Source organism: Thamnophis sirtalis, unplaced genomic scaffold (assembly GCF_051295495.1).
Source record: "Thamnophis sirtalis isolate CommonGarterSnake01/CBP01778 unplaced genomic scaffold, rThaSir2_p1.2 scaffold_3, whole genome shotgun sequence".
NCBI classification, from domain to species: Eukaryota; Metazoa; Chordata; class Lepidosauria; order Squamata; family Natricidae; genus Thamnophis; species Thamnophis sirtalis.
Window position 1 is genome coordinate 16,468,845 of NW_028261383.1, and position 12,816 is coordinate 16,481,660.

Below are 12,816 nucleotides of genomic sequence, written 5' to 3' on the forward strand. Positions count from 1 at the left end.
CATTTCTGAGGTAAAACGTTTGGCGTTGTCTCACTTGGAGTCCTTTTCCTGCTTCAAGGCTCTCTTCTTGAAATATTACTTCGCCGCTGAGGGAATTTTCGTGGCCTTCGCAAGACTGTCACCTGTTACCACCACCATCTTGTTCTGCACTTGGCACCATGACGGCTCCTCAATAATCTGCTTTTTTAATCTGGGTCTATCCTTCTCTTTGACAAGATCCTGGAGCGAAAGGAGTTTGTGCATGAAAGAGAGTGTCTTTGAGGGATCATATTTATGATTTATTATTTAAATTCCTTCAGTCGGTCAACATGTCTTAACTCTCCACAGACAAACACGGTCTCCACAAACCAACAGGTTACATTTTATGAAGTAAAAGCGAGTCCTTTCTCCACTCCACCACGCCCCGCCCTCTCTTAAGCAAAGCCTGCATTCTGCAGAGAGCCCACCAGGGGGCACACTCTGCCCTCGTTATAAAGGCAGGCAGCCTCCTAGCGTCATACTGGGAGAGCATGCGCCTCCCCGTTTTGCATGGTGGAAAGGGAAGAATCCTTTCTCCTATCGGTTTTCGGGGGAGGGAAAATATGGGAATGACGTAACCGGACGTCCGGGCCTCTTTAAGAACCCTGCATTCTTCGCCTTGGAAGCTTTCACGGGAGCTTCCCCGCTTTGCAAGGAGAGCAATCCAGACGCGTCTCAGCTGTGAGTTGGGGGTGCAAAAGCGTGCAAGCGGAAACTTGCAAAATCTTCATCCAGAATCGGAATCCTGGGAAGAGGGGGGAGCCCAAGGTCCCATGTTGCACTGCCACTCCTTTGCATGCAGGGCAAGGCAGGGGGAGGAGCGAGGGGGAGAATCAAAGCTCCAGACTACCCATGCCCCCCCCAGGAATAAATGCAGAATCCCCCTCCCCAAAAGAAGGCAATCAGGGGAGCCATTTCTCCTCTATTTCCCAGCGGGGGGAGGGAAACGCTGCATGGAGGGAGGAAGAGGGGAGGGAAGGAGAGAGAGATTGCAAAACTCCAGCTGGAAAGGGAGGAAGCATTGAAGGAAAGCAGCTGCTGATGGAGCTGAGGTTGCATTGCATGAATTCATCCGTGGTGGTTTGTCATCCTGTGTTTTGGTTTTAGTTGTGTGCGTGTGAGAGAGAAAATGTCAGTGTGTCCATTATAAAAAAAATGGAAAGCTTCCTATCATCCTGGAGCCAAAGAAGAAGAGTTTCCTAAATCAGCGTTTCCCAACCTTGGTGACTTAAAGATATGTGGACTTCCAATTCCCAGAATTTCCCAGTCAACATAGACAGTTGGCGAATTCTGGGAGATGAAGTCCACACATCATCAAGTTGCCAAGACTGGGAACAGCATCTTTAATTGTCTTGTGGTGTTCCGAGGGTTTGATCAAGAAGAGATTCGGCCTAGAATTAAGGAGAAATTTTCTGACAGTGAGAACAATCAACCAAGTTGCCTTCAGAATATAGAATAACAGAGTTGGAAGGGACCTTGGAGGTCTTCTAGTCCAATCCCCTGCTTAGGCAGGAAACCCTACACCACTTCAGACAAATGGTTATCTTAAAAACTTTCAGTGTTGGGAGTATTTACAACTTCTGGAGGCAAGCCGTTCCACTGATTAATTGTTCTCAATGTGAGGAAATTTCTATTTAGTTCTATGTTGCTTCTCTCCTTGATTAGTTTGCATCCATTTCTTCTTGTCCTGCCTCCAGGGGCTTTGGAGAATAGCCTGACTCTCTCTTTGCGGCAATCCCTGAGATGTTGGAACACTGCTATTATGTCATAAATATGCAAGTTAACATCTTCCTTTACCTAGGAGTAGTTTTCTCTGAGACTGGATCTTAGAGAAAGAGTGTAAGTGAATGTATTGCTTAAATGAAAAACTCATAACCATTCAGTCCCAATAATAAAATATATATCTGGCCAAGGTATCCCCGTTCTCTCATGTGGAACAGATGCTTGGGGCTTAAAAGAACTGTCTGTTCGTTTGTTTGTTTATTGGATTTATATGCCGCCCTTCGAAAGGACTCAGGGCGGCATACAACATTTTTAAAAAACCACATATTACAAAAGTTAAAAAAGAAATTAGATAGAGTATTCCAAAACAAATCCAATTAATATTAACAATAACATTTTAAAAAATAGATTAAAATTAACAATTAAATAATCATTTATTTTATTTTGTTCAGGCCAGGCCGGCTTGCTGGAAAGGCCAACTTTTTAGGGTGCGTCGGAAGGACCGGAGGGCGGGGATTATGCGAAGCTCCGGGGGGGGCAGCTCATTCCAGAGGGAAGGCGCTCCCACAGAGAAGGCTCTTCCCCTGGGGGTTGCTAGCCGACACTGTCTGGCCGACGGCATCCTGTGGAGGCCAACTCTGTGGGATCGCACTGGACGGTGGGAGGCTACCGGTGGCATAATCAGATCATTTGAGAAGTGTCTTGGTTGGTTAAAAGGACTTCAGGTGCCATCAGAGCTGAATTGTGAATTTGGACAAGCTATTAAAATTGACAGATTCCCCCCAAATTCTGTCTTTTAGAACAAACAAAATTTCAATTAAGATGTAAATTAGATTCGAAGCTGTGTCTGTAGAGATTCTCGGTCATCCAGGTCATGGTTGTCCCAAAGGTGCTTTTTCAGGAAGCAGCTAGATTTTCTTGTTTTTTGAAGGCGTTTTCGCTTCTCATCCAAGAAGTATCTTCACCTCTAACGCCTTATTATTATTATCGATCAATCAGAATAGAACTGGAAGGGACCTTGGAGGTCTTCTAGTCCAGCCCCCTGCTGAAGCAGGAGAACCTATACCATTTTAGATAGGTGGCTGTCCAGTCTTTTCTTAAAAACTTCCCATGATTAAGCACCCACAACTTCTGAAAGCCAACTGTTCCACTGGTTAATTGTCCTCAGTTGTTAGGAAGTTTCTCTTTAATTCCAGGCTGCTTCCCTCCTTGATTAGTTTCCATCCATTGTTTCTGGTCTTGCCTTCTGGTGCTTTGGAAAATAAGTTGACCCCCCCTCCTCTTTGTGGCAGCCCCTCAAGTACTGGAATACTGCTATCATGTCACCCCTAATTCTTCTTTTCTCCTTTTATTAGTATCATTGTGGATTATTATTACTCTGTTGTTTTGCCTGTACACTGAGAGCTTCAGCACTGGAGAAAAATCCCTACTGTTTTGGCCGAAGTATTTTATTCTATTCATTTCTCCTCATACAGGTACTTGTGAGCAAAGAGGGGATGAAGAAGCTGTTGAGGCATCTCCAGGGCTTCTGCACAATGTAGTTTCTTGGAATGAAAAGACCCTTGGAGAACCACAAGATTTCTTAGCTACCTTTGAAGTTGTGCTAGAGGATAGAGAAAATGGAGGAATATCTAGCATTTGATGGAAATGAAAAAGGCCCTCCAGATGCTCATTCTTGGACCTGTGAGGATATCTGGGCAAAAATTGAGCAGAAGGTCCTAGAGGAGGACACTATCAGTTCAGAGGTCCAGCACCGGCTCTTTGGGAGCATCCAGTACCAAGATTCTAAGGGGCCCCGGGAAATTTGCAACCACCTTCACCACCTTTGCCATCAGTGGCTACAACCAGAAAGGCACACTAAAGCTCAGATGTTGGATCTGGTGATCCTGGAGCAGCTCCTGGCTGTCCTGCCCCATGAAATTGAGAGTTGGATTCGGGAGTGTGGAGCAGAGACCAGTTCTCAGGCAGTGGCCCTGGCCGAAGGTTTCCTCCTGAGCCAGGTGGAAGTGAAGAAAAAGACGGAGATGCAGGTGAGAGGCCTTCATTTTGAGACGTAAAAGGGGGTGTTAATGTTACAATGTTGGAATCCTTAAATGTCTCCTTAGGATAATATGAAGAGATGCCTAACAGTGGTTCTTCCGCTGCTTGCTCCTTCCTTCCTTCCTTCCTTCCTTCCTTCCTTCCTTCTTTTCTTTCTTTCTACTTGCTACTTCCCTTCCAGAAGTCATTCTTGGACATAGTCTCTGACGATTCCAAGGGAATGCAAGATCCTTCCAATTCCTCTCCGAACCACCTTTCTAGGAAGTTCTCCGAGGAAATTCAACATGAGGACACTTCACCGGGTAAGAATGTATTCCGTCCACGCACTGCGAAACTCCACAGAAAGATTGCAAGTACCTCTCATGGTCTGAATCTTCTCATCCATTAATTCAACTTTTAAAAACTCTTCTTTCGTCATTTTTGTCTCCTTTGCAGAAGATAGAACAGTTCCACTGGTATTCCTAGAATCCCCTCCTTGTACTGGTGGAGCTGTAAAAGTAACTGAACCAGCTGCTCAGGTAGGAGGAGGCACTTCAAAGGAGCTACAAAGAGCCGTTTTGAGGCCTCCTGATACGTTGTGGGGTTGACGTATAACATTGTTGCTTCTACTCAACAAGGAAAGAGAAAATGTGAATTCAGTACTTGACCAGTTACCCAATTCTCTGTTGGGAATCATCAGAAGTTCTGTTGGGAAGTACTGACAGCATTCCACCCATCTCCTAGATCTGCAGAATTCTGAGAGTTGAAATCCAGATGGCTTAAAAGTTAAGCTCTGCTCTAGGGGCTGCCTAGGCAGTTTCATGTAGCTCTTTGAGTGAGGAGAGAGATAATCCCAGCTAAGATACCACAGGCCACATGTGATGCGTGTATCGAAAAGATTGGGGCTTTGATTTCTTTTTTGCCCTTCCCCTTCAAATGCCCTATTACCAGTGGTGGGATTCAAAAAAATTTACTACCAGTTTTGTGGCTGTTGTTTTTTGGGTGTGGCGTGGCTTCGTGGGCATTTCGGGAAGGATACTGCAAAATCCCCATTCCCTCCCCACTACTAGGGTAAGGTTACCGTGAAATCCCCCTTCGTTCCCTACCCCAGTAACCTGCTTTCCAGCTCCGTTCTCCTGTTCAGGGCAAAAAAAGATCAGCTGGGAGGCAGCGCAGGTGGGTCCAGCCTATTTGCCGGTTCTCTGAACTACGCAAAAATTCCGCTACCGGTTCTCCAGAACCTGTCAGAACTGGCTGATTATCACTTCTACCTGTTACCCAGTTTTGCTGTAAGACACATCTTTGCTTTGGTTTTTGAAATTCTTCATTTAATGTCTTCGATATGGCTCATTAATGGTTTTATATTGCTTTAATTTGGTTCTGAATTTTTTTTGCCGTAGATTCTTTGTTCTGTTCTTTCAGTATTTCAATAATTTCTGTACAGTTTATTTCCTGCTAGCTTTGGGGCATTACTTAAAATTATCACATGATATTGTAAAAGAGCGGTGAGGTGGCCTAGTGGTAAAGACACTCGCCTCCCACTTGGAAGGTTAAGAGTTCAGTCCTAGGTAGCAGCAGTTGTTTCTCTGTTAGGGCACAAAGAAAAATATCTGCTGTGAATTCCATGTAGGCGTCACAAAGGGGATCTGGCCAGTAAATGCTCACCTCCATCCAGTCTCCTCCACTCTACTCCAAATTAAATGTCTACAGGGTCATAAGAGGGACATAGAGGGATGCGGTGGCTCAGTGGCTAAGATGCTAAGCTTGTTGATCACAAAGGTCGGCAGTTCGGCGGTTTGAATCCCTAGCACCACGTAATGGAGTGAGCTCCCGTGATTTGTCCCAGCTTCTGCCAACCTAGCAGTTCAAAAGCATGCAAAAATGCAAGTAGAAAAATAGGAACCATCTTTGGTGGGAAGGTAACAGCGTTCCGTGCACCTTCGCCATTTAGTCATGATCGCCACATGACCACGGAGATGTCTTCGGACAGTGCTGGTTCTTCAACTTTGAAACTGAGATGAGCACCGCCTCCTAGAGTCGGGAATGACTAGCACATATGTGTTAGAGTAAAAATGCTTGTTTATGACCATAATGAAGATTGATTTGAGTTTTGATCTGATATATAAAGGAGTTCCTCACAGATGTTTTATTTTCTTCAAAACCTAGTCTGTATAGAGACTTTAGAATACCAAATTCCTTTATTTTTCATCTGGTTTAAGCACATCTTTCCATTTGTCTCCACCTAAAATGTCACACAGTAATCTTGGGGCATTTCATTCATCAACTCAGAATTGTTGCAAACGGCCTCAAGTGCATTTGAGATAGTTGTCTGAATAAATCAAAATAGCAAACGATAAGGAAAAGTGGAGCCACTGAGAAGTGGCCGGATTTGGAGAGGGATCCAGAATAATATAAATATTTTTTTCACTGAAATTAGTTTTGTGTTTTGAAAAATTAAAAGCAGCAAAGAAAGAAAAAAATTGCAAAAAGAGTTCACTCTTTTCTAATATCCAGTTTTTTTCTACTTATCCAAAGCACAAATCAAGTGCACTTTTTTTTCATGTTATATAAAAAATGAGTTTCCAGCTAACCATAAACATAGGGGTTCTTTTTACTCAAATCAAGCAAGTTAATTTAGCCATCTTCACAAGTCCCATCATCTTTGCCACAAATGTTTCATGCTATCCATGCCATTTTCACATACAATGTTTTATTTATTTATTTTATTTAGTTTGTCACTCATGTACAAGATAACAGGAATAAGAATTTACATGAATAAGAACACAGGAAATGAGTACAAATCAATTGGGACAGTAGGACATGGGCGTTAGGCACGCTGGTGCGTTTATGAACGCCCCTATTGACTTCTTGGTCTCATCTTTCAGAAACACCTATGTGCGAATCTCTGCTTTCAAAATTGGTTGCCAAAGGAGAGAACTAGAGGTAATTCCTTGAGGTGTTGGTTAACATGTCCCTGTTTTTTCCATGTTCAGGAGAGTCTTGTGTCGTTCGAAGAGGTGGCGGTGTATTTCTCTGAAGAGGAATGGTCTCAGCTGGACCCCCACCAAAAAGCCCTCCATAGAGAAGTCATGCAGGAAAATTCCCAGAATGTGGCCTCTCTAGGTAAGGACCTCTGCTGGGCCTTTAGAGCAGACATTTTGTGATGGGATGAAATTGGCTATTTCTGGTTAAAAGGCACCCCTACTTCTAGAGAGAAGTATATATATTATAAAACGTATAAAGAACAGTTGCTGGAATTGGGTACGTCTAGTTTAATGAGGGACATAATAATCAAGGGACGTGGTGGCTCAGTGGCTAAGATGCTGAACTTGTCAATCAGAAAGGTCGGCAGTTCAATGGTTCGAATCCCTAATGCCACGTAACAGAGTGAGCCCCATTACTTGTCCCAGCTTCTGACAATCCTAGCCGTTCAAAAGCACGTAAAAAATGCAAGTAGAAAAAATAGGGACCACCTTTGGTGGGAAGGTAACAGCATTCCGTGTGCCTTCGGCGTTTAGTCATGCCGGCCACATGACCACGGAGACGTCTTTGGACAGCACTGGCTCTTTGGCTTTGAAATGGAGATGAGCAGGGCCCCCTAGAGTCAGGAACCACTAGCACACATGTGCGAGGGGAACCTTTACTTTAGTTTAATGAAAAGAAGCAGTGGGTGTGACATGATAGCAGTGTTCCAAAATCTCAGGGGTTGCCACAAAGAAGCGGGAGTCAAGCTATTCTCCAAAGCACTTGAAGGCAAGACAAGAAGCAGTGGATGGAAACTGTTCAAGCAATCTAGAACTAAGGAGAAATTTCCTGACAGTTAGAATTTGCCTCCGAAAATTGTGAATGCTTCCCAATGCTGGGGGTTTTTAAGAACAGATTAGACAACCATTTGTCTGAAGTGGTATAGGTTTCCTGCCAGAGCAGAGGGTTGAACTAGAAGATCTCCAAGGCCCCTTCCAACTGTTATTCTATTAGAATGAAATGAGGCCAGTAGCTTAGGTTAGAGTTATGGTTAGGGCTACATCAATGTTTCTCAACCATGGCAATTTTAAGATGCATGGATTTCAATTCCCAGAATTCCTTTCAATTCTCGGCGTTGCAGTCTACACATCTTAAAATTGCCAAGGGTGAGAAACATTGGTTTGGATCAGGCATGAAATCCTCTTACCTTTGCTACCGGTTCAGAATTTTCACTTATGAATTTGATCTGTTATCAGAAGTCGGAGTTCAGTAAATTTTAGACTATTGTTGGTCAACATGACTGATGTTGAAAATGCTGCTTATGTCAACCTTCTATCCAGATGTTTAGAATCACTTCTTAGTCCTTAACTTTTATTTCTTTGTATCTCACCACATCTTACTTTTGTTTCCTTGTAAGGAGCGAATGAGCAGCAGTTCGAGACTTGTGAGATAACACAACAGACAAGTTGGCCCATGAAGGGAGTAGAAAAAATGGCAAATCAAAAGGAAACAGAATGCCGCCAAAGAAATTTATCACAAATTGGAAATCAGAAAAGCTTAATTTCCCAGCCTTTTTGGTGTATAAATGATTTTACTGCACGACAAAATCAAACTGGGTGGAAAAACGAAGAGTATTTTGAGAACAGAGTGAAAACATTCGAAGAGAAATCAGATATAAAGAATGATTACCAAATTCACTCTACAGAACAATATGGATACAAGGAAGGCAGAAACAGTTACAGTGGAACCCTTGTTCTTCCCTTACCTGGAAAAGAAAATATGGGAAATAAACCCTATAAGTGCACAGAATGTGGAAAGAATTTCAAATGGAATTGTCTGCTTATTTCCCACAAACGGATACATACAGGTGACAAACCATACAAATGCACAGAGTGTGGAAAAAGCTTCAACAAGAACTGTTTCCTTATATATCATAAAAGGATCCATACTGGAGAGAAACCCTACAAATGCACGGAGTGTGACAAGGCCTTCAGTCGGAGGAGCACCCTTACTCTCCATAAAAAGATCCATACAGGAGAGAAAGGCTACAATTGCACAGAATGTAAAATGATGTTCAGAAAGAGAAGCCAGCTTATTTCCCATAAAAGAATCCATACTGGGGAGAAGCCATATAAATGCATAGAGTGTGGAAAAAGCTTCCAGCTAATTAAGTCCCTTACTTCCCATAAGAAGATCCACACAGGAGAAAAACCCTATAAATATACAGAGTGTGTAGTAAAAAGCTTTAGTCAAAGCAATCAATTGATCTCCCATAAAAGAATTTACTCAGGGGAGAAACCGTATAAATGTACAGAGTGTGGAAAGAGCTTCACTAAGCGGAGTCGTCTTGTTTGCCATAAAATAATTCACACAGGGGAGAAACCATTCAAATGCATGGAGTGTGGGAAAAGTTTCAGCCAGAACAGTTATCTTAGGTCCCATAAAAGGATCCATACAGGAGAGAAACCCTATAAATGCACGGAGTGTGAAAAGACCTTCAGTTGGAACTGTGACCTTATTTCCCATAAAAGAATCCATACAGGTGAGAAGCCATACCAATGCTCAGATTGTGGGAAAAGCTTCAGCAAGAACAGTTCCCTTACATCCCATAAAAGGATCCATACAGGAGAGAAACCCTATAAATGCACCGAGTGTGAAAAGACCTTTAGTCGGAGCAGCAACCTTATATCTCATAAAAGGATCCACACTGGAGAAAAACCCTATAAATGCATGGAGTGCGGGAAGAGCTTTAGCGAAAATAGGTCCCTTAAAATTCATATGAGGATCCATTCAGGAGAGCAGCCTTATAAATGCACAGAGCGTGGAAACACTTCTAGTCAAATCTCTACACTCATTTCTGTCCCGCAGAGTACAGAAAACTACATATGTTTTGAATATGGAAACAGTTTCTGGTGGAATAGTCATCTTACATCTGATAAAGAAATCCATACAATGGAGAAATCATATCAGTGTGGGGAATATGGGAAAATATTTCAACAAAGCAGCTCACTTATTTCCAACCAAAGTATCCACCCTGGAGAAATGTTTGGAATGTGGAAAGAGTTTCAGGGGGAGCACTCAGCTTACTTCCCATAAAAGGATCCATTCTGGCATGCTGTACAAATGCCTGGAGTGTCGAAAGAGCTGCAGTCACAGAAGTAATCTCATTTCTCATAAAACAACCCGCACGGGGAAAGCTATATAAATGTCTGGAATGCTGAAAGACCTTCCATGAACACAGGACCCTCAATATCCATAAAAGAATCCACACAGGGAAAAACCATAAAAATGCCTGGAATGTGGAAAGGCTTTCCATGAAAATGGGTCCTTTATTTCCCATAAAAAGATCCACACGGGAGAAAGTGTGGGATGAGCTTCATGAATAGTAGTAACCTTAATTCGCATACATGATCCACATAGGATAAAAACTGTAAAAGTGCATGAAGTGTGGAAAGATATTCCGCCAAGAAATCACATACAAGGATCCACTTGAGTACTAATCTATAGAAGTACTAGGATTATTTTCTTCAATTGTACATACTCAAATCTTACAAGCCTTGAAGGGTTTGTGCCTTAAATTTCTCATGAGTTTGATTCTGATGCACAGGTGAATAAAGGTTAAAGGGTTGAGTATGCTGGTATTTCAAATAATCAAGCAGGAAGAAAAAGAGATGCTTGGAAATCCATGGGCCCAACATAAATAAAATAACATAAAAATCAAGAAAATCAGATCTTCACTCCTAAATGGTCAAGGAATTTCTTCTGACCATAAACTCGATATTAGCCATTGATTTACAACATTTCTATAAAAGAAGGAAGCTTACATCAGTTTTGCAGATGGGGTGGGATAGGATAGGGTAACCTTTATTGTCACTCTTTTGTGTGAACACACTGGAACACATTTAAAAATGAAATGTTGATGCCCATTCACAAAAGAAAAACATATAACCATACACATATGTGTACACATACATATGGTATAGATCAGCACATGTATATATGTATATTAATCACAGTCCATTTTGAATACATAGAAGAAAAATGTCTTGAGAGTTAACAAGACTGATACTATATGATAGGAGATATATAAGACATGTGTCCAACTTTGGCAACTTAAGACTTGTGGACTTGAACTCCCGGAATTCATCAGCCAGCATGGCTGAAAGTTGAAGTCTACAGATCTTAAAATTGCCAAGATTGGACACCTCTGCTGCAAGACCACTGGTGGGTTCCTGTACCAGTTGGAACCCCCTGGTATCACCCACATGGACGAGCGTGGCAGACGCACACATGTGTCATACCTGCCTGTGATGCCTCTGCAATGCTCCAGCTGCTCGGCAGAGCATTGCACAGGTGCCATACGCGCCATGCACATGTGTGGAAGTGCCAAAGGCTTAAAGGACAGGCAAGGAGCTCGGGCGGGCGGGTGGGTCCTTTGGAGCACCGTACCGGAATGGTACCCGGTGCTCCAGGCAGGCTCCGGTACGCCCGTACCGGGGTATACCACCTGCAACCCACCACTGCAAGACAAATATATATTTGTAAAAGAATCCGGATAGATCCATGTTTCTCAGCCTTGGCAACTTCAGGATGTGTGAACTTCAACTCCCAGAATTGGCAACACTGGGATACACTAATAGGTTTCCCATAAAGTTGATCAGTTACCTCTTTTTCTTTCCTTTTCTCCTTTTTCTCTTCCTCTTTTTTCATTTGCTTTTCAAAAAGACACTCCTTTTGTAGTCTTTGTTGTGCCAGCTAGAGCTAAATTTCACATTGAGGCAGACTGCTTTGAACAATTTCTATTCCTCCAACTAAAAGATGCCTTTGAAGATAACTCAGAAGCTACTTCAGAGCCACTGTTTAACAGAATAGTAGAGGTGGAAGGGACCTTGGAGTTCTTCTAGTCCAACCCCTTGCTCAGGCAGGAAACCCTATACCATTTTAGACAAATGGTTGTCCAATCTCCTCTTTAAAACTTGCTCAACCTTTGCTGCTTTGACATGTGGAAACAATTCCCAGCCAGTCCAGAATTCTAGGACTTAAATTCTGGACTGGCTGGGAATTCTGGGAGTTGTAGTTCACACATCTTAAAATGGCTAAGGTTGAGGAACACTTTGGCTAGATTGTTAGCAAGTGAAAGCAGCTTTTGCTGAATGATGACTCTTGGAAGGTGGGGGTAAATCTACCACAGGCCTGTCAAACTGGCGGACCATTGGACAGCTACATCATGTGCTGGGCATACCTACCCCTGTTCCGTAAAGGCAAAAAACATGTCCCATGACTCGATCAAGTTTGACACCCCTGATCTATAGACTGTCAGGCTTGATTCAAGGTGTGGGTTATTACCTACAAAGCCAATTCAGAATGGCCCAGGGTTATTTTAGGAATCACTATCTAAAATGTGTCAGCCCATTTATTAGGCCACCAAGAAAGGACCTAGTTAGGGTACCATACCTATATCAAATGGGAATATGGGCAAAAAACAGTGGTGGATCTAATGCTGTGGAACATGGGTCCTTGGCACTCTGTGACCTTGGATATGTTGCTTCTCTCCTTGATTAGTTTCCATCCATTGCTTCTTGTCCTGCCTTCAGGTTCTTTGGAGAATAGGTTGACGACACTCTCCTCTTTGTGGCAGTCCTCAAATATTGAAACCCTGCTATCATGTCAACCCACTCCTTTTCACTATATTAGACATATTCAATTCCTGCAACCATTGTATCTTTCAGACTTCAATCCTCTGATAAGTTTTGTTGCTCGTATCTGCACTTTCTAGAGTCTCAACATCTTTTTTACATCATGGTGACCAAAACTGAATGCAGTATTCCAAGAGTGGCCTTATCAAGGCATTATAAAGTAGTATTAACACTTCACATGATCTTGATTCTATTCCTCTGTTAATGCAGCCTAGAACTGTGTTGGGTGTTTTTTTTTTGCAGGTGTTGCACACAGCTGGATCATATTTAAATGATTGTCCGCTAGGGGACTCCAAGATCCCTCTCAGTTACTACTTTTGAGTGAGATACCACCTATACTGTACTTGTGCATTTTGTTTTTTTGCCTAAATGCACCACCTTATTTTTTTCACTGCTG

The 12,816-nt window shown here is 42.6% G+C and overlaps 1 protein-coding gene across 1 annotated transcript; it reads left to right on the top strand.

Annotated features, from left to right (window-relative positions):
* Positions 1 to 630: 630 nt before the first annotated feature.
* On the top strand, positions 631 to 10,353 carry LOC148047286 (uncharacterized). Its single transcript, XM_087711421.1, has 6 exons — positions 631 to 699; positions 3,216 to 3,770; positions 3,962 to 4,082; positions 4,216 to 4,298; positions 6,753 to 6,882; positions 8,141 to 10,353. Exons 2-6 carry the CDS (start codon positions 3,360 to 3,362, stop codon positions 9,817 to 9,819), a joined length of 2,424 nt encoding a protein of 807 aa, XP_087567547.1. The 5' UTR covers positions 631 to 699; positions 3,216 to 3,359; the 3' UTR covers positions 9,820 to 10,353.
* Positions 10,354 to 12,816: the final 2,463 nt, after the last annotated feature.

What these genes read in the sequence shown, in the direction of transcription:
- LOC148047286 (XM_087711421.1), top strand. Translation starts at nt 3,360, where the DNA reads ATGGAGGAATATCTAGCATTTGATGGAAATGAAAAAGGCCCTCCAGAT. An exon ending in AGAAAAAGACGGAGATGCAG is followed by an intron (nt 3,771 to 3,961) that starts GTGAGAGGCCTT and finishes CTTCCCTTCCAG; the next exon opens with AAGTCATTCTTGGACATAGT. An exon ending in TAACTGAACCAGCTGCTCAG is followed by an intron (nt 4,299 to 6,752) that starts GTAGGAGGAGGC and finishes TTCCATGTTCAG; the next exon opens with GAGAGTCTTGTGTCGTTCGA.